This window comes from Chelonoidis abingdonii, chromosome 10, assembly GCF_003597395.2.
Source record: "Chelonoidis abingdonii isolate Lonesome George chromosome 10, CheloAbing_2.0, whole genome shotgun sequence".
NCBI lineage: Eukaryota > Metazoa > Chordata > Testudines > Testudinidae > Chelonoidis > Chelonoidis abingdonii.
In genome coordinates this window covers 70,054,192-70,081,973 of record NC_133778.1, presented here as the reverse complement: position 1 = coordinate 70,081,973, position 27,782 = coordinate 70,054,192, and the positions used below count along the sequence as shown (strand labels likewise).

The following is a 27,782-nucleotide window of genomic DNA, read 5'->3' as shown; positions in this document are numbered from 1 at the left end:
TCAAACCTTAAACTGTTGAAGAAAGAGTTTGGGCTATGACGTGGCCATCCCGCGCAATCATTCCTCATTAATGCCAACTATAATAAAACGGTCAGTTCTGAGAGCTTGACCATTCAAGAAATAATATGTTGCCGATAGTTTAAAGAAATCACACCATTTGAATGGTGGATCACCTTTAAGCAATGGATTCAGAGACGCTGAAGGTTGATAATCTCACTTTTTACCGCAGTAGCTTCTTCTTGCCAGTGTAGAAAGAATTGTTCTTCTTTAGACTATTCATTCCAAATTGAGATATTGTTCGGGACCTGAAAAGGCAAGCAGCATTGTGTTTCTTTTCCAGATTATGAACAAACAGGAAAGTGAAGGTGAAGACAATTGAGTTAGCTGCAGAAGCCAATATTTTAAGTTTCTCATGTTGACCTGGCTCACCCTGTGGATTTAAATGTTTTTTTTTTTAAAAAAATTTAACTATTTTAAACAGTTTTAACAAACCTGATTTTAAAAAACTTGAATGTTTAACTAAATTCAAAATTCATATGCTTGTTTTGTTAAAATATTACGTTTGCTGTTGAAGAAAAAAAATTCAGAATACATAACATTGTTTTAGTTAAAACAATTTAAATGTCTGTCTGGTGATGTTCTTCTCCTAATATAGCATGGCAAGAAAATCCTCCAAATATTAATAATTAACCTGTTGAATTGGAGATATTTATGAAGTCATTGGGAGGTGAACTATCTGCTTCAATTACCTTTGGTAAATGAAATAACCAATCATTCATTTTCTGATATAGCTGTAAAACTAATTTGAAAATAATGTACTTTTATGTAGAAATCCATGATTAAAATGAGTCTTCCTGACTAGTGATTTAAATCATATTGATTTAAATCAAATCCATTCTGCTTACAAACAAACCTCACACACTTTCTGTAGGCTGAGCTCAATTAACATACCACAGGCTCCTTGCAATCCTCCAATCCACCCCCACCAGCTCCCTTTTGTGCCACCTTCTCATTCCCCTCTATTTCAAGGGCTCCCTATACTCCCTCACCTCTCCTTCATCCAAGGGGCTGTGTGCCCCTCATCTCACTTCCACTACATACAAGTGGCTCTGTTTATGTTTGCATTCCCCCCATCCCCCATGTCAGGGTCTCCCCATGCTCCCTCTTTACCCCCTTCTCAACCCACCATTATTATTATTTTTCTGTCTGGGAGAGAAATCATTCAGGGTTAATATTTATTTGGATGGGCAGAAATGAGATATTAAAGGGTATTATGTTGGAAGGTGTTAATGAGTGCCATCAACGTTTTCATATATAATATGCAGCGTTGTTGTAGCTGTGTTGGTCCCAGGATCTCTCTTATTGGGCCAACTTCTGTAGGTGAAAGAGAAAAGCTTTTGAGCTTACACAGAGCTCTTCTTCAGCTCACCTCCCATCCTGCAGGTTCCTCAAGCCAGCTCCAGCCCAAGCCCGAAGGTCTATACCTCAATTAAACAGGCCCTTAGCCTGAGCCCTGCAAGCTCGAGTCAGCTGGCACAGACCAGTAGTGGGTTTTTAATTGCAGTGTAGACATACCCTAAAAGGCTTCCAGATGTCAAGGGAAAAAAGACAGCCAAGGATATAGTTGAAGCTATTAGTGGAAACACTGCTTGTGAAAGAAGAAGTATGCCACTGTGTTGACTGAAAATATTTTGGGACATTACACTAACAGTTTCTTACACAGAGAGCTGAAAAGTTTTATTGTAGACAAATAAGTTTATGGGACTTATGGAGTAACATGAACTAGAGAGACTGAAAGCTCAAACACATTAGAATGTTCAAAATTAATACAGATTCACCAAGGCAAACAACCACACAATTTGCAAATTTTAAAATTTCAAATAAAAACTTGTTGGTAACAAATTAAATCATTGAAATCCTGACACTCCTGAAAGAATGAGTAAAAGAACTTGAAAAAGAATAATGCAGGCACATAGTATAAGACAGTTCTTACCATACAAGTCAAATATTTGCAAGTAATTCAGTAAATAACTTGGCATTTGAGCATTCTGCTAGTAGCAACCACTCTGCAGAAAATATGCCAGTTTCTCTCATAAGATGCGATCATGGGATGTACTTCCCACTGTGTGAACTTTCAGAATCCATATGATGGTCTCAGCTGGATTTAATGAATGCTGAACTGAAATTAATTGTAGCAAAACAGACAAGCCCACCTCTCATTCTTTAAGAGTGATGTAAAGTGCACTAACAAAACTCTACTGAAGACAGCTAAGAATATAGCAAGGGAATTTGATTTGACCAATAGGAATAGTTGCTAAACACACAGACAAAACTCAGGATCTGGAGGGAAAGCAGAGCGTGCTGCTCAGTGGAACTGGAAGTCAGTTTACAATAATCAACTTCATAGCATGGCTGAACTCTAAAGCAGGCAAGCTCCATAAGACAGAAGAACCTCAGGGAGAAAGGCAGTGTGACATCTGACCACTCAAGTCTAAAATTTTTCCAAGGAACTGTTTCATGTAATTCCTAGATTGCCATAAACTATTAAACTGAACTTTCAGCTCAAATTCAATGACTATTATTTGACAACATATAGTTCTGTGAAAGGAGTTCCAGGGCAAAATGCAATGTGAGTCCAGAAAGTACAATCAGATGCTATCAACAAAAAGGCTGCAATGGATGCAGAGTACTGGGAGGTGTCCCTTAAGAACAATGAAGAGAGACTGGGATAAATCAGGACATGCTGGAGACCATCCAAGAGACATTTTGAGAAGAACTGTGAATACTGATATCTGCAGCCATTTATAGATCAGTCTGGTTTGAGAAGCCTGGGAGAACAAGCACGAATAGTATAGTGCTGATGTTTTGTATTAGACACCAAAGCAAAATGGTTTAATTTATAAATCAACATTTATTGCTTTGAGATTATTTAAAGGCCAGCCTTTGCAAGAGATTGCAGAAAAGAGGAGTGAAAGAATTATAAATCCTTATTAATACTTCTGAAAGAAAATCCTGTTTCATTTTAAGTTTTCCAACTAACAAGGACCATTTTTAAAATGAGTGCAGATTACTTTGGAGGGACAGTAACTGAGTGATCACCTTGGGGTAACAGCAGAAAGTTATATTAATCTGGGAGATTTATTAATGTTACTAGTTTATAACTGCAATCACCTTTCCTGAAATGATCAGCATTGGTTAAATATAATCCAATGATTTATGATAACAGGCTGTTAAATTCCAGTTTGGGATAGGTAATTCTTATGTACGAAGTGTAATAAGCCTGTGAAAAATACTTCCCATTTGCTTTACAGAAGAATGGCACTTGAAAATAATTCTGTTGAATAATAATTATATGTTTAAAAGAACTGAACACTAACATACTGTTAAGAAATAATGTATCTATTCATGGTAACGGGTATTAGAAATTTTAATTTTTACTAAAATAAAGAAAAGCTTGATTTCTGAAGAAGGATATTCCTCAACTCAGAACAGAAAATTGGCTCTCTTGATCAAGTGGCTGGTGACAAACCAAACATTATCAGCCTGCTGATAACTATTTTCTAGTAACTTTTTTAAGTGCATGGACTTTGCCTTCATGTGCACATGTCCAATACCTAATATACTGCAGGATCTTATCATAATACAAATAATTTATTTTATAAAAATTACCAGATACTCAAATTAGGGACCAGTTTTATAACCTGTAAGCAACTACTGTACCTGTACTAAATAAAGCTAAAAGTAGCATTTGCAATTATTCAATCAGGAAGAGTTTATATAGTTACCACTATTATATAATAAAAAACATTGTCAAACCCTCACTGGAACAAAAAAATTCAGATTGCTTTCAAAGGGCTGGTACACNCCTTGCAATCCTCCAATCCACCCCCACCAGCTCCCTTTTGTGCCACCTTCTCATTCCCCTCTATTTCAAGGGCTCCCTATACTCCCTCACCTCTCCTTCATCCAAGGGGCTGTGTGCCCCTCATCTCACTTCCACTACATACAAGTGGCTCTGTTTATGTTTGCATTCCCCCCATCCCCCATGTCAGGGTCTCCCCATGCTCCCTCTTTACCCCCTTCTCAACCCACCATTATTATTATTTTTCTGTCTGGGAGAGAAATCATTCAGGGTTAATATTTATTTGGATGGGCAGAAATGAGATATTAAAGGGTATTATGTTGGAAGGTGTTAATGAGTGCCATCAACGTTTTCATATATAATATGCAGCGTTGTTGTAGCTGTGTTGGTCCCAGGATCTCTCTTATTGGGCCAACTTCTGTAGGTGAAAGAGAAAAGCTTTTGAGCTTACACAGAGCTCTTCTTCAGCTCACCTCCCATCCTGCAGGTTCCTCAAGCCAGCTCCAGCCCAAGCCCGAAGGTCTATACCTCAATTAAACAGGCCCTTAGCCTGAGCCCTGCAAGCTCGAGTCAGCTGGCACAGACCAGTAGTGGGTTTTTAATTGCAGTGTAGACATACCCTAAAAGGCTTCCAGATGTCAAGGGAAAAAAGACAGCCAAGGATATAGTTGAAGCTATTAGTGGAAACACTGCTTGTGAAAGAAGAAGTATGCCACTGTGTTGACTGAAAATATTTTGGGACATTACACTAACAGTTTCTTACACAGAGAGCTGAAAAGTTTTATTGTAGACAAATAAGTTTATGGGACTTATGGAGTAACATGAACTAGAGAGACTGAAAGCTCAAACACATTAGAATGTTCAAAATTAATACAGATTCACCAAGGCAAACAACCACACAATTTGCAAATTTTAAAATTTCAAATAAAAACTTGTTGGTAACAAATTAAATCATTGAAATCCTGACACTCCTGAAAGAATGAGTAAAAGAACTTGAAAAAGAATAATGCAGGCACATAGTATAAGACAGTTCTTACCATACAAGTCAAATATTTGCAAGTAATTCAGTAAATAACTTGGCATTTGAGCATTCTGCTAGTAGCAACCACTCTGCAGAAAATATGCCAGTTTCTCTCATAAGATGCAATCATGGGATGTACTTCCCACTGTGTGAACTTTCAGAATCCATATGATGGTCTCAGCTGGATTTAATGAATGCTGAACTGAAATTAATTGTAGCAAAACAGACAAGCCCACCTCTCATTCTTTAAGAGTGATGTAAAGTGCACTAACAAAACTCTACTGAAGACAGCTAAGAATATAGCAAGGGAATTTGATTTGACCAATAGGAATAGTTGCTAAACACACAGACAAAACTCAGGATCTGGAGGGAAAGCAGAGCGTGCTGCTCAGTGGAACTGGAAGTCAGTTTACAATAATCAACTTCATAGCATGGCTGAACTCTAAAGCAGGCAAGCTCCATAAGACAGAAGAACCTCAGGGAGAAAGGCAGTGTGACATCTGACCACTCAAGTCTAAAATTTTTCCAAGGAACTGTTTCATGTAATTCCTAGATTGCCATAAACTATTAAACTGAACTTTCAGCTCAAATTCAATGACTATTATTTGACAACATATAGTTCTGTGAAAGGAGTTCCAGGGCAAAATGCAATGTGAGTCCAGAAAGTACAATCAGATGCTATCAACAAAAAGGCTGCAATGGATGCAGAGTACTGGGAGGTGTCCCTTAAGAACAATGAAGAGAGACTGGGATAAATCAGGACATGCTGGAGACCATCCAAGAGACATTTTGAGAAGAACTGTGAATACTGATATCTGCAGCCATTTATAGATCAGTCTGGTTTGAGAAGCCTGGGAGAACAAGCACGAATAGTATAGTGCTGATGTTTTGTATTAGACACCAAAGCAAAATGGTTTAATTTATAAATCAACATTTATTGCTTTGAGATTATTTAAAGGCCAGCCTTTGCAAGAGATTGCAGAAAAGAGGAGTGAAAGAATTATAAATCCTTATTAATACTTCTGAAAGAAAATCCTGTTTCATTTTAAGTTTTCCAACTAACAAGGACCATTTTTAAAATGAGTGCAGATTACTTTGGAGGGACAGTAACTGAGTGATCACCTTGGGGTAACAGCAGAAAGTTATATTAATCTGGGAGATTTATTAATGTTACTAGTTTATAACTGCAATCACCTTTCCTGAAATGATCAGCATTGGTTAAATATAATCCAATGATTTATGATAACAGGCTGTTAAATTCCAGTTTGGGATAGGTAATTCTTATGTACGAAGTGTAATAAGCCTGTGAAAAATACTTCCCATTTGCTTTACAGAAGAATGGCACTTGAAAATAATTCTGTTGAATAATAATTATATGTTTAAAAGAACTGAACACTAACATACTGTTAAGAAATAATGTATCTATTCATGGTAACGGGTATTAGAAATTTTAATTTTTACTAAAATAAAGAAAAGCTTGATTTCTGAAGAAGGATATTCCTCAACTCAGAACAGAAAATTGGCTCTCTTGATCAAGTGGCTGGTGACAAACCAAACATTATCAGCCTGCTGATAACTATTTTCTAGTAACTTTTTTAAGTGCATGGACTTTGCCTTCATGTGCACATGTCCAATACCTAATATACTGCAGGATCTTATCATAATACAAATAATTTATTTTATAAAAATTACCAGATACTCAAATTAGGGACCAGTTTTATAACCTGTAAGCAACTACTGTACCTGTACTAAATAAAGCTAAAAGTAGCATTTGCAATTATTCAATCAGGAAGAGTTTATATAGTTACCACTATTATATAATAAAAAACATTGTCAAACCCTCACTGGAACAAAAAAATTCAGATTGCTTTCAAAGGGCTGGTACACTTAAGCAATCTAGTGGTTTCTTCTAATGAAGTCTTTTTGTTCAAAGTAATAATAGTGGCAGTATCATAACCAATGAAGTTAATCTGAGGTGTGATTATTGCTAGTTGAAAACTTTTCCCGCAAATAGGTAGGGAGAGATCTATTCTTTTAAATAAATTTTCTTTTATAATTTCATTAATTTGAAAAAAATCTAGCTTTTCACTTCTTGGAGTTACTGGTTACTGATTGCCTTTCATAGAAACACACAATTTTTTAGAGCAACAATTATTCAGAAAGCCAAAAACAATTGCATCAAACAGCATTAGACTGCCCTCTGCTGCTAGATATATCAATGTTTGAATTCAACTTTTCAATAGCAATATTTGGTTATACTGCAATACATTTTAAAACCAGAAAATTAACTGACACTTGATGCTAGCATCAGGAAATACTTCAAATTTAGGAGGATGCTTAGATGGTGTCTGGGACCTATCTGTTTTCAGATTTGTAGCTTTATGGATTTGGAATCATAAGGACATTGTATTGATTGATCCTGTCTTTGAACATTTGTTGAATAAGGACTAAACAAAACAGTCGTATTTCAAATTACAAGAGGAACTTTCTGAATGCAGAATTTCGTACTTCTTTATGAAAATTAATTTAGTTTTAAAAATAAACATCTGGATTTGGTAGAGCAGCATAAGTGGGCTTCTTCACACTGCGGCCTTGATTCTGCAAAGATTTACAAACATTAACTATACACACTGTGAGCAGTTCCCTAGAAATAGTTATAGGGCATGAAGTTAAGCAGGTGCTTAAGTACAGTATTTGCAGAATCAGTGCCCGTATGAGTAACACATAAGAATATTGAAGTAGCAACATTTCAGCACAAAGATCAATCAATTGCAAAAATGCCTTTCTTGCCACCATGTGAGGTGGGGGTTTGTAGGTCCATGCACTTCTGGACATACTGAAGCATTCTACTAGCACTTATGCACTGAAATCCAGACTACTTATATGGAATTTACAGTTTCTATTAGGCAAGATATTGTCTGTGTATAGGCACGTTGTCGTCTGTGGTGACGGATTCAAACCAGAAGGCTATAAAAGAGTAGTGGAAGGCAATTATATCAACTTCAGAATGAGCAAGTCCCTGTTCCCTGGGTAGTCAATCAAAGGCTACTCTAGGCCAATCAAGGTCACCTGACACCAATTAAAAGTTAATGTCATTGGGCTAATGCAGGCACCTGACTCCAATTAACCGGCAAACGGACAGTTAAGGCAGAGATCCCTTGAGAGGGGAAGCAGACTTAGGTCCAGACAGGAGGCTGAACTGTGCCTACTGAGATCTAAGGAGCAACAGAAACTATGAGTATTCCACCTTCCCACCTCCCATACTGGCCTGTGATGAAAGAGCTCAATAAGCTATTGACCTTTGCTGCTATACTGAAAAAGGGAGATCACACGGAGGGCCTTAACAAGCTTGTGAGGCCACTGAATCCACCTGGAAGTGCAAGACCCACTAAACAGGCTCAGAGCTTTGTCACACTGTGCACAGAACAGACAATATGCTAGGGTCTCAACGTGCAACCCTCGTTCACCTGAGATAATCCTTACTCACCCAATTAGTCCCACTGAAGAAAGCACGATTATTATTGGTAAGATCTGGAATAAATAGTGACTTTGCCTTGCCCAATTCTAAACTACATCTCCACACTCAATGACCAAAAAAACTAAGTTAATGAAGAGTTAAGGTTGCTTGGTGGTGGTGTCCCCTTGCAGAATAGTGATTTGAGCAAAACTCAAACTTCTGAAAACTAGGAAATGCAAAATTAACACTACCCTCTTTCAGGAATGCCCTAGTATGCCCCACTAATACACATACTTTTGCTTTGCCAACCTCAGAATTGCTGAAATTTATAAGCTCTTCGCATCCTTTTACAACCACTCACTCTCACCCACAGGATTCCACTTAACACTATTAAAGGACAAAAAGAAGGAAGGTTGCTAACATCACCTTCCGGCTGCTCCCCTGAAGCTTGCAGTAGACAATGGGAATTATTGGATAGACTGAAAGTGCCAGGGGTGTGTTAGGTATGCCTACACTAAATGATGGAGGCAGTAGTTGGACCCATGCAGTAAAGGTGTGTTTGTGATACATGGCTGGATTACCTTGAGTGACAGAGCTATGATTATATGAGAAAATCTATGTTTTGCATCCTCCAGTGCGTTAGCACAAGTAAGAGCTGCATGTATACATTCAGGATACAATATGCATGGGGGTTTTATTAGAAAAAAGTATTGTCAGTAGTGAGTTGGAAATATAACAGTCTAAGCATTTATCATCTGCATGCATGAGTGTGGTCAGTGTCAGGTGTAGCTGTACTGAATGGTGAGGGCAGTATTTAGCTCTGAGGTGTTTGTGAGATCTGTGGATTATTTTGAGGTGTGACAGCTGAGACTGATATGAGGAGATTGCTGTTATGCACCCTTTGATGAGTGTGATGAAAGGGAGGAGGAGCATGTCTCTCTTCAGGATGCAGTAGGCATCATTTCCTTGCAGACTGTGTACGTTACATCAGTAGCAGGCCAGAGGGATTTATTACAAAGGATATTGTCAGCAGTGAAGTGGACAATAAGCAGTTTTTAATGATGGTTAAGTGTATTCTGTATGGTATGTCTACATTTGAGCTAGAAAGTGTGATTCCCAGCTCACTCAGATGTATCCGTGCTAGCTTTCCTCAAGCTACCTTTATGAGTTGTGACAAAGTTCCTCCTCTACCTTGGTGGGTCCTGCACTTATTGGCGGATTTTGTTCACCTCAGTGATCTTCCCCTCTTGTGGAACCCACAGTCTGGGTCAGCTCCTCCTGTGTCTGATCAGGAGTTGGGACGGGGGGAACCCAGGCCCGCCCTCTACTCTGGGTCCAGCCCAGGGCCCTGCGGATCGCAGCTGTTCTATAGTGCTTTCGTGTAACAGCTGCATGACAGCTACAACTCCCTGGGCTACTTCCCATGGCCTCCTCAAACACCTTCTTTATCCTCACCACGGACCTTTCTCCTGTGTCTTGATAACGCTTGTCTCCTCAATCCTCCAGCAGTACACTCTCTCACTACTCAACTCCTTGCCCTTCTGCTCCCAGCCTCCTCACACACGCTCCTTCTCTCTGTGCTCTCCTGCCTGAACGGAGTGAGCTCCTTTTTAACCCAGGTGGTGCCCTGATTAGCCTGCCTTGATTGGCTGCAGGTGTTCTAATTAAAGTAGCTATCTCTACTGCCTTCTAGAAAGATCTTAATTGGCTCCAGGTGCCTTGATTAACCTGCAGCAACTGCCATTTGGTTACCAGGGTACTAGGGATTTGTTTAGCCTGGGGCTAACATACCTGTTTCTCAGTACTTTACTGTAGCCATCTGGCCTTGCCCGATCACAGAGTACAAACCCACCTCGACCCTCTTGGTACATCCTTGGACACTATCCCAAGCTACCATCTAAGCTACCCTGGGCTACACTGTTTTTATATATAATTTTTTGCACCTCCAAGCTCAAATGTAGACATACCCTCAGGGAAAGGCAGTTGTAAAAGACTATAGTAATTCTTAAATTGTACACGTGTGGTATTCTTTATGGGGAGTTGGTTAGGTGTGAGTATATACCAGAATCTTGACCCTCCTGATTCTTATAGTGTCAAGGGCCATTGTATGTGCATATTGAAGTATGTTGTGATAATTGGCTTGTTGCAGAGCTGTACTGTTATCCAGCACGTCCACAAGTGGTGGATTACAGAACAACAACCTGAAGTGAATGTTAACTGCGAAATAAGCAGAGGTAGCTCTGACAAATAAGCAGTCTTGGACCAAGCAACAGCAGCACCACCAGAATGTGGAGGAGACAATGCTGTCCTTTTTGAAAAGTCACATGTGCTCTCCAATGGTGCTGTGACATGGCGAATTCAGGCCATCATTATGATAAACCTGTCTAGCCCTCAATGTTTTGGGAGTAAGACCTTTAATGATTGATTAGGCAGAGGTCGACACTAGTATCCTCAATGGCAGTAAAGTTTAATATAGGCTGCAGTCGAGCAGTATATCTCCAGTTGTCTTCGTCTCCTTGCCAATGGATTAAGATCTTGTCCTGTCAAAAATGTATGTGGAAACTGGTGTGCAATGGTTTCTTCACATTAAAAGAATCCATGCAGACATCTTTTATGGAACCACCGCCTACCAGCGCATACCTCAGTCCTTCAGAGATCAGCTAATGGCAATGGGAACAAGATTGTGATGTCTGGGAGCTCCAAGTCATAAACTGGCATGGAAGCTGCAGTTACAAGATGGTTGTTAAGAACTCAGATGAGGCAGGAGTGCGTTTTCGGCAACTGTAACTGAATAGAAAAGGTGCCTCAAACATAGCTTGCATCACATCGCCAATCTGCATTACCACATCCAGAGGAATCATCTTGTAGTGGTTGAAATCAGCAAAGTCATTTCATCTAATTTGGGACCTGGAATGTCAAGACTCTCATGGACCAACCTAATACTAAATTGTCCAGAGCATCTTATCACAATTGTGGCCCAAGAAATTATGCAATATGTCATCAATATCACTGTCCTGAGCAAGACTCAATAAGCAGGAGAGGAGGAGCTTAAGGAACAAGGGAGTTAATGTACCTTCTTTTGAAAAGGAAAAGCTGAAGAAAAATGTCAAACTCACAGCTGGATTTGACATCAAAACTGAACTTGTTAACCAACTTAACAAGCTCTCTCTCTATGCTTATGTCTCTTTGATTGAAACTTGCAGTGAACCAATGGGCTACTGTTATTAGTGTGTATGCCCCAGCACTTGATGCCAGTGATGACGCCAAAGAAGAATTCTACACCAGCCTTGATCAAGTCTTCTTTGGTGGTACCAGTGACAGATTGGTTCATCCTTCTTGACAACTTTAATGCTAGAGTCGGATGGGACTTCGCTAGGAAAGATCACTTCAAACAGCATCCTCCTCCTTTACCAAATGTGCAGAATATGAACTTGTTATCACTAACACCTTGTTCTGCCAGTAAAACAAATACGGGACATCATAACATCCACAATCCAAGCACTGGCATTTGATTGCCTATGTCATTGTCCAGGCCTGGGACTGCAGACATCTGCATTACTCAAGCCATGACTGGAAGCGACAACTGCTGGACTGATCATCACCTTATCTGCTCGTTCACAACCAGCAGACTAGCCCCTAAACAGCTTCAATGGAAACGATGCAGACAGAAAATCAGTATAAGGACACTATAAGATCCAAGAAAGAGGGACCTCTTCTGCAAACGCCTCAACAAAAAAATGACAAATCTAAAGAGACAACCGGAATGTGTCAGCAGGGTTTCCCCCAAATCCAGCATCCTCAATGCCTGCGAAGACACACTAGAGTTCTCTGACAGGAAACCCTAGGACTGATTTGATGATAATGATCGGATGATACAACACCTGACTGATCACAAACAACAACTTCTGTGTCTGGCAGAACATTAACTCTGTGCAAAAGAAGCCAGCTCACCAACAAGCAAAGGCACAGGACGGAAAGATTCGTGACATAAAGAACAGAAACTTATTATATGTGTGGCTTCCTTAATGCCATTAAAACCATTTATGGCCCATGCATTTGGAGAGCAACCTCCTGAGATCTAAGTATGGAAGGGAGTTCTTCAAAGAAACTGAAGCCATCAATGCACACTGGAAGGAACACTCCGAAGATTTCCTCAATAGTGACTCTGTGGTTGACAGTTTCTTCACCTTCATCCCACAGTATCTGATCAGAGGTGAACTTGGAATACCTCTAACCCTGGAAGAAGTGTGCAGAGCTATTAAGCAGATGAAGACCAAAAGGCACCTGGAGTTGATGGAATCACTGCAGAAATTTACAAGCAAGGGGAAAAGAAACTCACCTTACAGCTACACACTTTTGTTCTCAAAATATGGAACCATGAGAAAATCCCAGATGAACTTAAAAATGCTATGACTGTGACAATTTTCAAGAAAGGAGATAAATCTGACTGTGGAAATTATGGAGGAATCTCTATGGTAGCAACTGTAGGAAAGGTCCTCACAAGACTTCTCTTGAATCATCTTCCACTTGCCAAAGACTTTCTTTCTGAATCTCAAAGTTTAGATCATCTAGAGGCATTACTAACATGATCTTCACTGGTCGCCAGCTGCAGGAAAAATGTAGAAAACACCACCAAGCACTACACTTGTCGCTCATCAACCGGACAAAGGCCTTTGATTCCACTAATAGGGAAGCATTGTGGAAAATCCTTCTGAAGTATGGATCTTCACCAAAATTTGTCACCACTCTTCATCTCCTTCACAATGACATGCAAATGGTGATCTTCTGTAATGGACCTACTATGGCTCCTTTTCGGTTAAGACAGGCATCGAGCAGGGCTGTCTCACTGCCCTGAAGCTCTTCTCCATCTTCCTTGCTGCAATGCTCTATATTTGATCACTGATAAGATTCTAGTCAGAGTGCAGGTAATCTACCGAAAGGATGGCAACCTGATTCAACCTTAGCCGCTTCCTATCCAGAATCAAAACATTGCCAACTTCAGTCGTGGAGCTTCAGTATGCTAATGATGCCATAGTGTGTGTTCACCCGGAAAAAGATCTTCAGGCAATTATGAATATCTCTGCTGAAGCATATCAGAAAACGGGACTGACACTTAACATCCAGAAAACGAAAGTCCTCCATCAGCAAGCTCCTGGAGCACAATTTCCAGCCCCAGCAATACACATCTATGGCAATTTCCTAGTGAATGTTGTTTACTTTTCATTACTTGGAGGCCAGGCCACCTCTCATACAGCGCGGACGTTGATGAAGAAATCCAGTGAAAATGTGCAAGCCAAGCTATGGTCTTCTGAGAAAGAGGCTGTTTGAAAATTGCAACATCAGAACCAAAACAAAACTCATGGTCTATAAAGCTGTTATGATCCCACCCTACTGTGGGGGACTGAAATGTGGACAACATACAGCAGACATCTTAAGGTGCTGAACAAGTATCATCAATGCTGTATGCGTAAGATTTTCTGAATCAAATGGGACAATAGACACATTAATATAACATCCTCTCCCAAGCCAATATTACAAGCATGAAGACTATGATTATTTATCATCAACTTTGCTGGGCATGCCACGTTGTCTGGATGCCTGATTCCAAACTGCCAAAACAAAACTCGTCTACTCTCAATTCAGCCAAGGCAAATTCACCTGTAACTCACAAATTGCAGCAATTTCCAGCCATTCAGTCCAAGATTCCTTTTGCCTTAGGCTGGGTCTACCCTAAGAATTAACATTGGTACAGCTATGTCTCTCATGAGGGTAAAAAATCCATGCCTCTGAGAGGTGCAGCTATACTGACTTAACCCCCAGTGTAGATAACTCTAGGCCAATGGAAAAATTCTTCCATTGATCTAGATACCATCTCTCAGGGAAGTGCAGCATCACTGTAGCGTCTTAAGTGTAGATATACCCTTGGATGGAGGCTTAGGAATAATTTATTCTTAGATATGTTAATTGAAGTGTGTGTTCATAGCCACTGAGAGGTCTGTGATTCATTCAGTCATCAGTACCTTTCACTTTAACAGTACAAAGCAGCACAAGGAACCAGGCTTTGGACTACTAACGTTAGCCCATGCTCCCACGTGGCACATTGAATTTCAAAGCAATCTGAGGAATTCTTAGGATTTTGCAACACTTATGAGAGTTGAATTTAAAGCATATAAAATGGCAGGAATGAAAACACTCTACCAGTTTTTCTGTGTGGGTGAATGCATAGTGTAAAAAATAAAATGTATATTTTCCTAAATACTGTTCTTAATTTGGGTCCCCCAAAGAGTTAGTGGTACCATATACTACCTTGGGTAAAACTTGACAGATTGACACAATTTTGACCCACATAACATCAATAGTTTGAGCTCAAGCTCCAGGCAAAAAAAGCCCACCTAGAAGCTTTTTTAAATAGGGCTATTTTGGGGGGAGGTTATATCTTTGGAACCCCTTTGGTCAACTTACTCCAGATTTGGCTGTCTAACCTTATGTGGCACTCTCTTGAGATGCACCACATTTCAAAGAAATCCAATTAAGCATGTCAGTTTTAGAGGACTTAGAAAGCTCCACCTTTTAAACAGATGTATTGACGCAACCTTTCCCTACAGTGACAGTCCTGTGCCACTACAACAAGAGAACATTGGGTCAAATCAGATCTAAAATACATGGAGTTTTATATTCTATTGGAATTTACCTCCCAGTTCGGAGATAATCAATTGCATCTAACTACCAAAACCGCCCCCAAAAACTCTAGATACATTCTAAAAAGATAGTGTGTCTTCACTCTGTTTTGGATCATGTACTATAAGTCAGGGATTACAATTACGCTCATAGTCATCTGATATTTTAGCTTCCTAGATAAAGGAGGGTTTTTTTGGAAGGGAAGGGTGATACAAAGAATCATAAAGATGGGTAAATTAAGGAAATGACTGCAGTGTTCTGTACTGCATTTACAAAGCACTTCAAGATTCACTATCAATGGAAGGCTATATAAAAGTGTTCATTAAGTGATTATCTCTCTCTGTATTATTTACTTTTAGTTTGGCCACATTTTAAAATTTTGATTTCTCTAAAGTTCTTTGTGAACTAGAATTAACATTTACCAAATAATAATTTAGAAAGAGACAACTGAAAGTAATTCTACTATATTTATACAGAAGCCAGAGAAGCTATACAAGAATGAAACTGGGAATTTACTCCATAATACTAGTAACAAACTAAATAATGATTGTTTTAAATAAAATCAAAACAGCATTTTTTCCATGAGAAACAGAAAAATCAATTCCAAGCTTACCAAATGCACAATGCAGAATCTAGAACAAAAAGAAAATTCAAATCAATAGAGAGACTTCATGTTAAATCATTTTTAAAAGTTAGCTTTATCAGAACAGTAGCCACAAACACTACAATAACTGGGAGTCTTTCAAAGTTCCCACTGCTTGCTGCAGTTTTCAAGTGTCAACATCTAGTTTTTCAGAAAAATACTGGGCATAAAATTTCAGCTTTGATGCTATCTTCGTAGAGCAGAGCAAGTTCTGTTACTTTATCGTTAACCCATCTGTAAAATAGGGATAAAAAACCTATCTCACAGAGGCATGAGACTTATTTCATTAATATTTGTAAAGCGCACTGAAAATAAACAGTGCTAATTATTATTAGCTAATTCAAAATGAAGTGATGTTTAACAATAGCTTGTCACTTTGTCTCACCTAACACTCATGTAGTTGTCAGCAACATTTTTCAAAAAAAATAATCTACACCTACCTCAAGCAGAGCTCCAGTTTGGAAGAATTTCAAGGGCTTTTCTATTGAGTAGTAAAGACTATGGTAGCTACCCTTAGTCAGATATGCTCGGACTATACCAACTGCTATAACAAGCCATCTGGAAAAAGAGAAGAAAAGACTGAAGATAAGGGGATATTAAATTGAGCATGTATATTGAGAATGAACAAAGCTAAAGTTACCCTCTGAACTAGAAAAAATAGTTTCCCATCCTTATCTGCCGGTTTTCAGTTAACAGTCATTCAATAATCCTACACAATGTCAACAGTTGGCCAAAATCCTGAAACCCTGCAAGGACTTCAAAGCTTGAATGTGTACAAACCATCACTTTTAAGAGTTAAGTCTTATGCACTTTTTGAATGTCTTACAGTACTGAGCATACAAAAATATCCTTAACACCATAGTCAAAACAAAAACTATCCCTTAATAACCCACGCTTAATTATAATTTAGTTATTGAAGGGTGTTCATGCCATTAAAATAACATTGGTCTTCAAGATTACATAATAGACCCTTTTTGGAGGGTTTAATTACTTGGTAATTATCAAGCAGCCAATCAATCAATATTTACTGGTGTTCAGAGCTCTTACAATACTATAGCTTTATGAAGCCCACCATATAAAAAGGAAATTAAATTTTAAAAGACATTAATTTTAGGGTTGTGATTCAATGTAATCTTCCCTATTCATCCTAAGCCTCCCCAATCAATGTACATGACAGCCTATCAGTCTTCATTTTTAATTTCTTAAAATTTCTTCAGAAACTGCTACAGCTAAGGAAGTTTCTCTAAGTAAACTAAACCTGGTGAGTAAAGTCCTCAGCACAGGAAAGGACCTGCATCATATTAAATTAAAAAAACAAACAGCGAATGAAAGATGCACATAGTACAATATTACCACATATCCTTCTCAATAATATGAACAAAGTAATACAATATTTTTAATAGTCCAAGAAAGACTATTATGGTACCATAGACATGAATCCATAGTTAAGATTACAACCAGGATTGTATCATAAACCCCAATTTTAATTCACCTATAACTTGTTAGGAAAATTGCCAAGTTTATTCTAATGACAAAAGACAACTTTTCTGCAAGATCTGAAATTGGCTAAATTGTTTGTTATAAGTCATTAACTTTCCCTCATTTGAAATTTTGATTAGAGTGTAATGTTTCATTGGGTCCCTCAGACAGACTTTCAATAAGACTACAGAGAGCCTATGGTCTGCAGGACAGCAAGGGAAATCGATACTGAGGGACTCAAGTTTCAGGGCAGTGTGAACTCAGCAGAAAGCAAGGATCCTGGGGATTCAGTTCTGCAGCGCTGGGAGATGTATGAGAAGCCATGAGCTGGCCCAACAGCTTTATAAACGACGCTGTTAACAGACAAAAACAGTGAATTTTAATTTAAGATTGATTGTTGCAGGATGGGAAGAAGAAAGCAGTGTTACAGGCCTGGTCAATATAGCTACATCGCTCAGAGATATGAAAATTCCAGACTTCTGAGCAACTTAGCTAAGCCAACCTAACCTTCAGTATAGACAGCACTAGGTTGACAGAAAAATTCTTTCATCAACCTAGCTACTGACTGTAGACAGATGGATTACCTACACCAGTGGGAGAACCTCTCCTGTCAGCATAGGTACACTGTCTACACTGAAGCGCTGCAGCTGTAGTGTTTCAAGTGTAGACAAGCCCTTAGTTGACAGACTGAAGCTATGTGTGCAGATAAGTGTAGTGCTGACATAGCTTTTTGAGTACGTAATATGATTTTTCACATGGAACGGTACTGAAGACATTGCATGAACTGTGAGTGTATTTCAATTTTTTTTTCTACTATCCTTGTTTATTTCCAATGTATTAAAGGCTTAAGAGGTTTTTTTGCCCTTAAATGTTATTGTGTACATACATCATTCCAACTTCAATGGTAAACATCAACCTTTTCTTTTTTAGTTTAAACTTTATTTTTAATGTTTTAAACACAGGCTTTTCAATACCCAAATAAAAGAACGTTGAGGCCCAAAGGTGTGTATAGAGTAGCATTCACTGATGCAATTAAAAAAGCTATTTTACTTCCATCTCCACTATTTCTAGAAAATGGGAACAATGCCTTGATAAACTAAGTATTTACTATATGTAAAGAGTTAAGTTATTTAGCTATTCAAAAGACTGCTATTTGAAATATGCCAGGATGTTACTATAATACCAGTAAGATTATCCTCTGCAAGACACAAGGATTCCCTTTGAAACTAGACTGTCAGAAAGTTGATATTGTCTTGTTTATACCTGCAAGTGCCTGTTTCTCTCTCGTTCTTCAGGTTTGTTGAGAAATTGAGCTAAAGCTCTAGGTTATGAGTGGTGGCATAACAACAGATTCTCCTGCAGCAGACACAGACTCTACCCACATCAAGCAATTAGTAAAGTACATGGGGTTCTAAAGTAACTCCATCCCTTTTCCTGCCTTTTTCTCTCTTTTCTGTTGGATGGCTGATTTTAGAAATACTATGAGGTACAACGATTTCAATTACAGTCTCTTTTAATTACAAAATGACTACATTTTAAAATGCATTTAGTGCTGAAAGCAGTAATCCAGACAAAATTTAAAGCTTCTCTTTTTAAGGACTTAATATTTCTGTCCTCAACTTCCTTTCATCCCACACAGATCTTATGCTGTGCCTAAGTTTCTCATTTGATTGCTCCTTTTGTCTTCCTTTCCCATTCAATGATAGGTGCTATCCTTTGTAAACATGCAAAAGCCTCAAAATTGATGTATTCCAAGTTCTGTTTAGCCACTGAACTGGTACAGTATAGGTAGCAACCTTGTCAGCTTCCCCATTATGGCTCAACACCGACTTGAAGGGCCCCCCCACCTTAAGGGCTGAGAGAAGTTCAGGATTAATGTCAGCCCAATACACTGCCTCCCACAGCCACTCATGTGACACCTAACGCAAGGATAGGTTTTGTTGATCTGGACATCCATTCACTAGGAAATGGATTAAGACCACCAAATCATTTAAGATAGCATAAAAACAGTGAAAGATGCCTGCAACCACTGATCTGTTTTGGATTCCAACCAGACAGCTGAATAGCTCTATGCCCTGTTTTTGGTATCTAGTTTTTAAAGAACTTCTGAGGCCCCATGGTGAGCTCTTATTTAAAAATGGTTCTATATAACTTTTGGTGGCCTTTTCCTTCACGCAGGGCTTATTTGGTGTGAGAGGAAGGCAAGAATAGGGACTTCAGCATGTAAACAGGATCTTTATTATTTTCAGAGTTCATCTGCTCCTGCTGTTTATTCCTGACCTAAACTCAAATAGAAGATACAGCTGGGGTGGGGGGCGGGGGGAATCTGGAGGGTTCCCAGCAGCTCCAGTTCCTGGCATGCTCTGAAGAAAGGAGGCCATGTGCAGGAAACTCCATACAAGCCCAGGACCCAGCATCTGGCTCTCTCCCCCTCTGGATCTCTGGGAGGACAGGGGGTAGAAGTGTCTGGGCTCAAGGGAGCCCTGTAGCTGGGCTCTGGGGTGTGTGTGGGTGTCTGGGCTGGGGGGAGCATCCCACGGCTGGGCTCTGAGGGGAAGGGGTGTGGGTATCTGGCCCCCTAGCTGGGAGAGTTGTTGACAGGTATTTTGAAATAAATTACCAAAATAATTGACACTGGCATGATTATATTGTGTTATTTTAACAAATAAAATATGCAGAATTTTAAAACATTCCGTGCAGACTTTAATGTTTTGGCGCAGAATTCCTCCAGGAGTAGAAGAGCAAGCATGGCACTTTACCAAACAAAAAAGTGATAGTCTCTCTCATGAAGAGCTTAAAATGGAAGTTCCTCTTTTATCCCTCATATGCCCACAAAACTGTACCCACATCTTAAAAAATTCTTACTGGCATTCTTTAGAACAACTCAACAGCCATTTTTAGGAAAAACTTTATGTTGTAATATTCAGTTACAAAACAAAGTTAAAACATAGCAGGTTCTTCTCTATTGTGTGGGGTTTGTCTGTCTGCCACAAGAGACCATCAGGTCATATTTGGACTGAAATTTGATATATAAAAAATTATTTAGAAAATTTCAACCTACAGAAATGTTTCTGCAATTCCTTCCTCCCCACCCTCCAGAATGTTTTGGGAATCAAATAATGCAGCATTGTGTTGATGTAGGAGAATGTGCAAACAAAATTAGACACTGACTATAAATAAACCTTAAAGGGAACTAATCTATGGTCACTGTCTAAGTCAGGGGTGGCGAACTTACGGCCTACAGGCTGGATCCAGCCTGTTAGAGCCTGTTAGTTAATTTCATCCAGTCTGCTGCAGGGGGAATCCCTGAGCCTCTGTTCCACCCTGGGTGAGTGGCCTGCGGTTGATTTTTTTTCCCGTCGGTCAACAGCCCATGACACAAAAAAGGTTTCCCACCCCTCATCTACGTTCAGAGAAATACAAAACAAACATGAAAATCAAAAGCAATGAAAATCAAGTTCTGATCAACACTCATTCTGTTCTAATAAAAGATTTTACTAACAGATAAGGTAATTTAAAAACATTTACTATGTAATTACAAAGTTTGAAATAACCCCATAAAAAAATTAAAACTATCTACCTTAGGTACTTATATAGCCCCCCCCACTATCTGAGCACCTCACAATCTTTATGATAGTCATACCCATAACACCCTCCTGTGAGGTAGACAAGAACTATTATCCTCATTTTTCAGATGGGGGAAACTGAGGAACAGAGACTTGCCCAAGGTCACACAGGAATTCTATGTGGGGACTTGGTTTTAATTGCAAATTCTAAGCTAGTGCCCTAACCACTGGGACCATGCTTCTTCATCCCATTGCCACAAGCTTCCCCAAAGCAAAAACAGCCCACCTGAAATTTTGCAGGCCACACCTCGTGAGAGTGCAGTTTTCTGGAAAGTTGGGCAAAAAATAAATAAATCAGAAAAGGAGGTTATAACAAGTGATAAAGAATTATATGGCTGCAGGGAACTGTCTGGATCGTTTCGTTATTTACTTCCCCACTTGTGTGTTTGTTTTTTAAGGTGTAGATTTTTCACAAAGAAAGTAGTTGTTGCATTTAAATAAAGTTTGTGTATATGTGAATGTAACAACTTTGCATTTCTACAAAATTCATCTGAGAATCTCAAAGCATTTTACAAACAAATGAAGTTCACAGCAGCCCCGTGATTCAGGCAAGTGTCTTTGCATCTGTAAAATGGGGAGTAACAAGCTCAGAGAGTTAATTTAGCTAAAGTCATACAGGAACATCACAGCAAGATGGAAAGCAAACCAGAGCTGCTGACTTCCAGCTGCGTACTTTATTTACTGCTCATGTAATTACACATTTATGAAACAGTTTAATTATACCAGAAAGGAAGACAGAGATGTTTCTGTCCATTAGATAATCACAGTTTATATCATAAATGTGCATATGTTATACATTTCACAATAGATTTATTCTCATGCATAGCTTTGTGTGCCTGATGTGGGTTGGACTGTCTTGTAGTACAGCTATGCCTAAGGGAAAGTAAAATCATCCAGCAAGTTGAAATCCACCAGCTCACCATCAGTGATGTGTGCTGACATGAGACTATTTTAATAAAGATTTAAAAATAAGCATTGCACTCTGTGTCCTGCTGAAACATGTAACAAGAGAAGTTTCATCACAAGAGGGAGGGACTTGAAAACCTCGTGAGCACTAATCATAAATGAGGGCATCTTCCTCCAAAAGAACAAGACCTGTCGGATTTGTTTTCCCGGCACCACATCGACCAAGTCTCGGTTATCTGGAAGATGCCTTCATTTAGGGTTCATCTTAAGACTTCCTCCCCAAGTCCCTCCTCCTTGCAAAGGAAGATTTTCAGTCCACATGTTTCAGCAAGACCCTAAAATTGCTTTAATAAAAAGAAAGGTCTCACTCAATTTGGCCCAGTATGACAGTCCCCAGTCACTTATTTATTATTTTGGAGACTCCAAGGCCAGAGGGGACCATGGTGATAAGCTAGTCCAGTGGTTTTCAGAGTTCGAGTCATGAGCCAGTACTGTGCCGTGGAATCCAAGGCACCGCGTCGCCTTGCTTAGCACCCAGGGGCCTTGGTGGGCAGCCAGTAAAAACTAGTAGTAAAACTAGTAGTTCCCCTGGAAGTGGCCAGCAGCAGGCACAGCTCGTAGGCAGGGGGGCCACCAGGCTCCGCATGCTGTTCCCCACCACAAGCACCATCATAGAATATCACGGTTGGAAGGGACCTCAGGAGATCATCTAGTCCAGGGGTCGGCAACCTTTCAGAAGTGGTGTGCCGAGTCTTCATTTATTCACTCTAAGTTAAGGTTTTGCGTGCCAGTAATACATTTTAACGTTTTCAGAAGATCTCTTTCCATAAGTCTATAATATATAACTAAAGTATTGTTGTATAAAAAGTAAATAAGGCTTTAAAAATGTTTAAGAAGCTTCATTTAAAATTAAATTAAAATGCAGAGCCCCCCAGACTGGTGGCCAGGACCCAGGCAGTGAGAGTGCCACTGAAAAATCAGCTCACATGCCGCCTTTGGCACCTGTGCCATAGGTTGCCTAACCCGATCTAGTCCAACCCCCTGCTCAAAGCAGGACCAAGCCCCAGATAGATTTTGAATGGCACCCTCAAGGATTGAGCTCACAACCCTGGGTTTAGCAGGCCAATGCTCAAACCACTGAGCTACCCCTGCCCCAGCCAATTGGAGCTGGGGGGTGGGAGGTGCCTCCAGGTGAGAGCTATGCAGAAATGCTTGCCCGCCTCCACCTAGGATCTGGACCTGTGGGCTGCTTCTGGGGCTCAGTGCGGTCTGCGGTGCCAGAACAGGCACAAAGCCTGCCTCTGCACCCCAGCTGTACCGCTGACCAGGAGCCACCAGAGGTAAGCCCACACCCCAATCCCCTGTCCCAGCCTTGAGTCCCCCCAGATCTCCCTCTTGCACCTCAAGTCCCTCATCCACAGACCCACCCCAGAGCCTGCACCCCCAGCCCTGAGCCCCCTCCCACACCCCAACCCCCTCACCCCCAGCTATCATTGGGTCAGGGGCATCAACAGTTTTCTTCAACTAGGTAGCCAAAAAAAAAAAAAAGTGTGAAAACCACTGATCTAATCTGACCTCCTGTATAACACAAGCCACAGAATACCCCCAAAATAATTCCTATAGCAGCTCTTGGAGAATCCCCCCTACTCCCCTCCTGTCGGGGGCGGATTTGGCTGAACCTGGGAACATCTTCTCCTACCGATGGAAGGGCGGTTTCTAGAGGTGGGGCTCTGGGGCGAGGAAGGCGGATCTTGCTCTCTCTACCCGGGCTCTGAAACCTGCCCCTCAAACAAGCCCTGCAGCCGCTCGAGAGCAGTAGCCCCCAGGAGAGCTTAGGCGGGACCCGGCGGGCGAAGGCTGGTGCCCCGGGACCACGCGAGGCCATGTGGAGGAGGGGACCGGGTCCCTGGGCTGCTACCGGGCTCACGCCGGGAGGAGGTTGGCGTCCCCGGCATGGGATGCGGATCCACCCCAGCTAGCGCGGAACCCTGCCGAGATAGTAGGCGGGAGCCGCGCCTCGCCCCGGCTTACCCCGCCGTCATCACCACATTGTAAATGACCAGATAGGTCGTAGCCAGAGCGCCCGGGCCCTTCCTCCGCCGGGGCTGCTGGCTCCCGTAGCCGTTATCCGCCCGGCCAGCGCCGCCGCTCCCAGACGCCGCCATGTTTGTCGCCCTGCCTAGTAACTGCCGGCTCTGCGGCCCCGCCTCTTCTCAGCCCTCCCGGCCCTGCGCGCTGAGGCGCCCGCGCGTGCCATGACGGAGCTGGTCTCCCTTCCCGCCAAGCCGGGGGCGGGAGCGGCGCTCTGGTGTCAAATGAGAGACCTGCGCTGAGTGCACGGGGCCCCTTCCCTGGGGAAGGCGCCTGTGAGGGAAGAGCCCCCTCAGAGCAGTCTGCGGCCCCGAGCACTTAAAAATCCTAACCCCTCCCCCCAACCTAATGCCATCTTAGTACATGGGGGTTCTTTGTATTTGCTTTCAGATGGTAAGTTTCATGGTTTAAGTTTTTCTCTGCAGCCCCGTGGGCTGGACCCGTAACTGTTTTTAAAGGAAAGTTGAGCTGTTTATGCAGTCACGTTACTCCATGAATTGGGGCTTTAAGAAAAACATCAAATATTACCAGACTCGGCAAGAGTTGGAAACTGTGATGCTTTGTCCTTAGAGTATTCAGCTGAGAAGCCCCAAGCGCATTGCACGGATGGAGAAAGATGGTGTTAGCGTTGTACCTGAGAAGATCGATGATGAAATCCTGGTCCTATTCAAGTCCGTTGCAAAAGTCCTGATTTGAACAGGGCCAGAGTGGCTAAAGTGACTTGCATCCCAATTACACAGCAAGTCAAGGGCAGAGTTGGGACTAGAGTCTAGGTTGCCCCACTCCCAGTCCTTTAACCACTCTAACAGCCTGATCTATGGGCAGAACCCACATGTACCTGCATCTGGGTTTGGAGCAGGTGCTCATGTGGATCTGCTTGAGAGACCAGTAGAGGACTGAAATGTGGATTAAGGAATAAAATGCACAGTAATTTTATTTTAAAAAAATAACCCATTCATTCAATAGAATGATATGACTTCCATGCAATTTTTAAAAATACAAGGTAAAATCTCTCTTCTTGATCTCACTCCACAACTTTCAGTGGCTTGTTAGACCCAGGTATAACTAGAGCTAGTATAACTAGATGTTTTGTATTGCCAGATTATTTTTTAATTTACAAAGTACAGCAATGAAGGGAGGAAATTAAATCCTTTCTTTTACTGAAATTATAAATATTGTATGAACCCACTGTAGTTCTCACTTTATCTTCTATGGTACAGGGCTTTATAGTGTGGCTGCTTTACAAGGATATGAGGAAATTAGTGTCTACACTATGGATACATGCACACACACGACATTGTCTCATAGATACAGCATGAGCAAAGTCCAAATTTTGCTTTCACATAAACAAATACAACTCCCACTGAATTCAGTGCACTATGTGCGTGTATCTAAAGTCAATTTGGCTCAAGGACCTTAAAGACAATTTACAATAAAACAGTTTTTAAGGCAATATTTATAGCATGGATTTTTTAACTAAATATGTAAAGAAATTTCAGTGAGGTCTAGGAATAAGGTTCTGTTGGGTCATTAATGGTTTAGGCCAGTGGTTTCAACCTAAGGTCCATGAATCCATGGGGGTCTGCAGACTATGTCTAAGGGATCTGTGAAATGTTGTTGTTGACGTAGAACAGTGATTTTCAACCGTGGTCCACCAATCCCAGTGTGTCCACAGACTACAGCTAAGATTTCCAAAGGGGTCTGCACCTCCCTTTCAATTTTTTTAGGTATCTGCAAATGAAAAAAGGTTGAAAACCGTTGGTGTAGACAAATGTCTTTCAGAATGCTTTCTTTTTTGTCCCTAACATTTCAGAGGGTGAAATTCACAAAAGACTGGAGAACTGTACCACTTAAGCCCTGTGATATCTTCTCTGTGGGCAAGCAGGGGTGGGTTGGCCATACAGTGGAGTCTTTGCATGGGAGCAGCAGAAGGCAGTGGCCACTATTCCAGCCTTCAGGCTTTTTTTATGCTGTAAGTGAGAAGAGTTGAACTTGAAGCAAAGGAAATAGAAGCAGATGTAAAGTGAACCACTCTGTGCAAGGAACAGTGTCTTGAGACCATGAGGCATCAGCTGGGCTGTTGGAGGTAGATGCATCAGCAGAAACCTCATCTAAAACTCCACCTGCAAATGTTTACCTTTAAGTAAATGAGTAGTCTCTGACTTCAATTAATAAAGTTAAGCACATGCATAAGTCTGTTTAGGCTCTGATTCTTCAAATCACCAGTGCTTCTCAAATGTTGAAGTATTGCTTAAAATATGCATTTCTAGAAAAACAGAATATTTCTCAAACGCATAGAGTTTTATTTTGGGCATGTTCTGCATGGTGCCTGGACTGTTATCGTACCTTAGAGGACTGTATACATTCTTTCATGAAAAAGGCACCACAAGTGATAAATATGCTTGACTTTACAGTTTGCAGAAACGTAATATTTTTATATATCTACACTCAGGTGACCAGGTGTCCCAATATTAGGGGCTTTGTATTATATATGCAACAACCCCTTCCCTCCCTGAAAGTGTCCCTATTTTTCACACCTGCTATCTGGTCACCCTAATCTACACATACACTTGTCTAAGCTTTGGGACAGATTCTCTCTCCCTGTTCCAGCCATTTTGAGCTGCTGAAGTAACAGAAAGTGCTAGAAGTTTGCCCTAACTGGCCAACTGAGAATTTCCTCCAGCCCATGCTCTGCAGATTCTCTAGTTTATGGTCCCATAGTGATTATAGCCAGTGGTGTAAATTAGTGCAGCCCCTAGCAGCTCTAATTTATGTCCATAGGCCTGAACTGGCAGCAGATGCACCATGAGAATTAAGAGGCATAACCCACCACTCTTTCTCCCCCCCATTCCTGTGCTAAGTAGATCTCAGTATAGGAGAGAATCAGGAGAGATCCCATTTGCCTTCCTCAGCCTGTGTGAATAAACTGGAGTCTGCAATTGATTATACAAACAGCATGCTTTGTGGTATTATTTATTTATTTAGAAATTGTGAGTAACTACAGCTGTAGTGTTCTCATTTCTCCCAATTCTGATGGTTTAACAAAATGGGGAAATATTAGCATATTTTATTAAGGTACAAAAGACACTCCATTGTTACCTAAACACATTTAAAACGTGAGGAAAACTCTGTATGCTCTAAATCAGATTAAAAAAAAATTCTTTCCTTATAAGGAAGTAGTGGCAATATTGTGTTTAGTATAACAAGAGTTCTTTACCCACTTAAAAAGAAGAGACATGCTGGTGCTGGCAATTTGAACCTAGCAACAAAGAGCTAAGCAGTTATTTAAAAAACCATTATGTGATCCACATTAGTTGAGCTTGATTTGTTACTTTAAAGACATGTAGAAGAGCAAATAATATAAAACACAAAACTAGGTAATATCAAACATCCTAAACTTGATATCATATACATCTGCATAAAAGTACACTCAAAACCTTAATCTGAGGAACAAAAGGAAGTTGTTGTTTTTTTTTTTTTAAAAGGTACTCCTTGAAACAAAAAGTGGAATAAAGGAAAAAAAACACATTTGGAATGATGTATAGATACTGGAAATGTATTCTCATTGGATTATGCACATCATCTTATGGCCTCTGATATTACCCTTGAACAAAAAGAATTAACAAGTGCCAATAGTGAGAGAGTAAAGGAAAGTTGCTCAGTCTGCGTGCATTAATCACTTTTGAGAAGATACATGTTTTCTGGATTTTTGTTTGTTTTTTGCAAAAAAATTTTGAAAGGCAAAAGCCTTCCTGACAGGCTCAAGATGAAAACTAGACTGTCAAGCACATAGGGTACACAAGGTTCTTTGGTAATTGCTTGGTATAAAGAAGCTTGTAATCCAAACTACTTTTTTCTTTTGGCGACTCCAAAAATCTGTGGCAATTTCCAGCTAATCATCAGTTGAGATCTGTTTTGTAATGGCCAGATAAAGTACAAGTAAATTTTTAACTAAACTCGGTTTCCACACACAGATAAAAGTTAATGGATGTACAATAACCTATAGTTCCCAGCAGCAC

At 40.4% G+C, this 27,782-nt stretch overlaps 1 protein-coding gene and 1 pseudogene across 1 annotated transcript in view; one reads left to right on the top strand and one right to left on the bottom strand.

Annotated features, from left to right (window-relative positions):
• Window positions 1-23,854, bottom strand: part of HACD2 (3-hydroxyacyl-CoA dehydratase 2) — a 45,213-nt gene extending 21,359 nt beyond the window's left edge. The window contains exons 1-3 of the mRNA XM_032797039.2: window positions 23,704-23,854; window positions 16,102-16,219; window positions 15,632-15,650 (exon numbers count right to left, since the gene is read on the bottom strand). Coding sequence (XP_032652930.1) covers window positions 15,632-15,650; window positions 16,102-16,219; window positions 23,704-23,837 — 271 coding nt within the window. The 5' untranslated portion in view covers window positions 23,838-23,854. The remainder of the gene's footprint in view (window positions 1-15,631; window positions 15,651-16,101; window positions 16,220-23,703) is intronic.
• LOC116834748 (U4 spliceosomal RNA) lies at window positions 6,819-6,935 on the top strand (annotated as a pseudogene).
• Window positions 23,855-27,782: the final 3,928 nt, after the last annotated feature.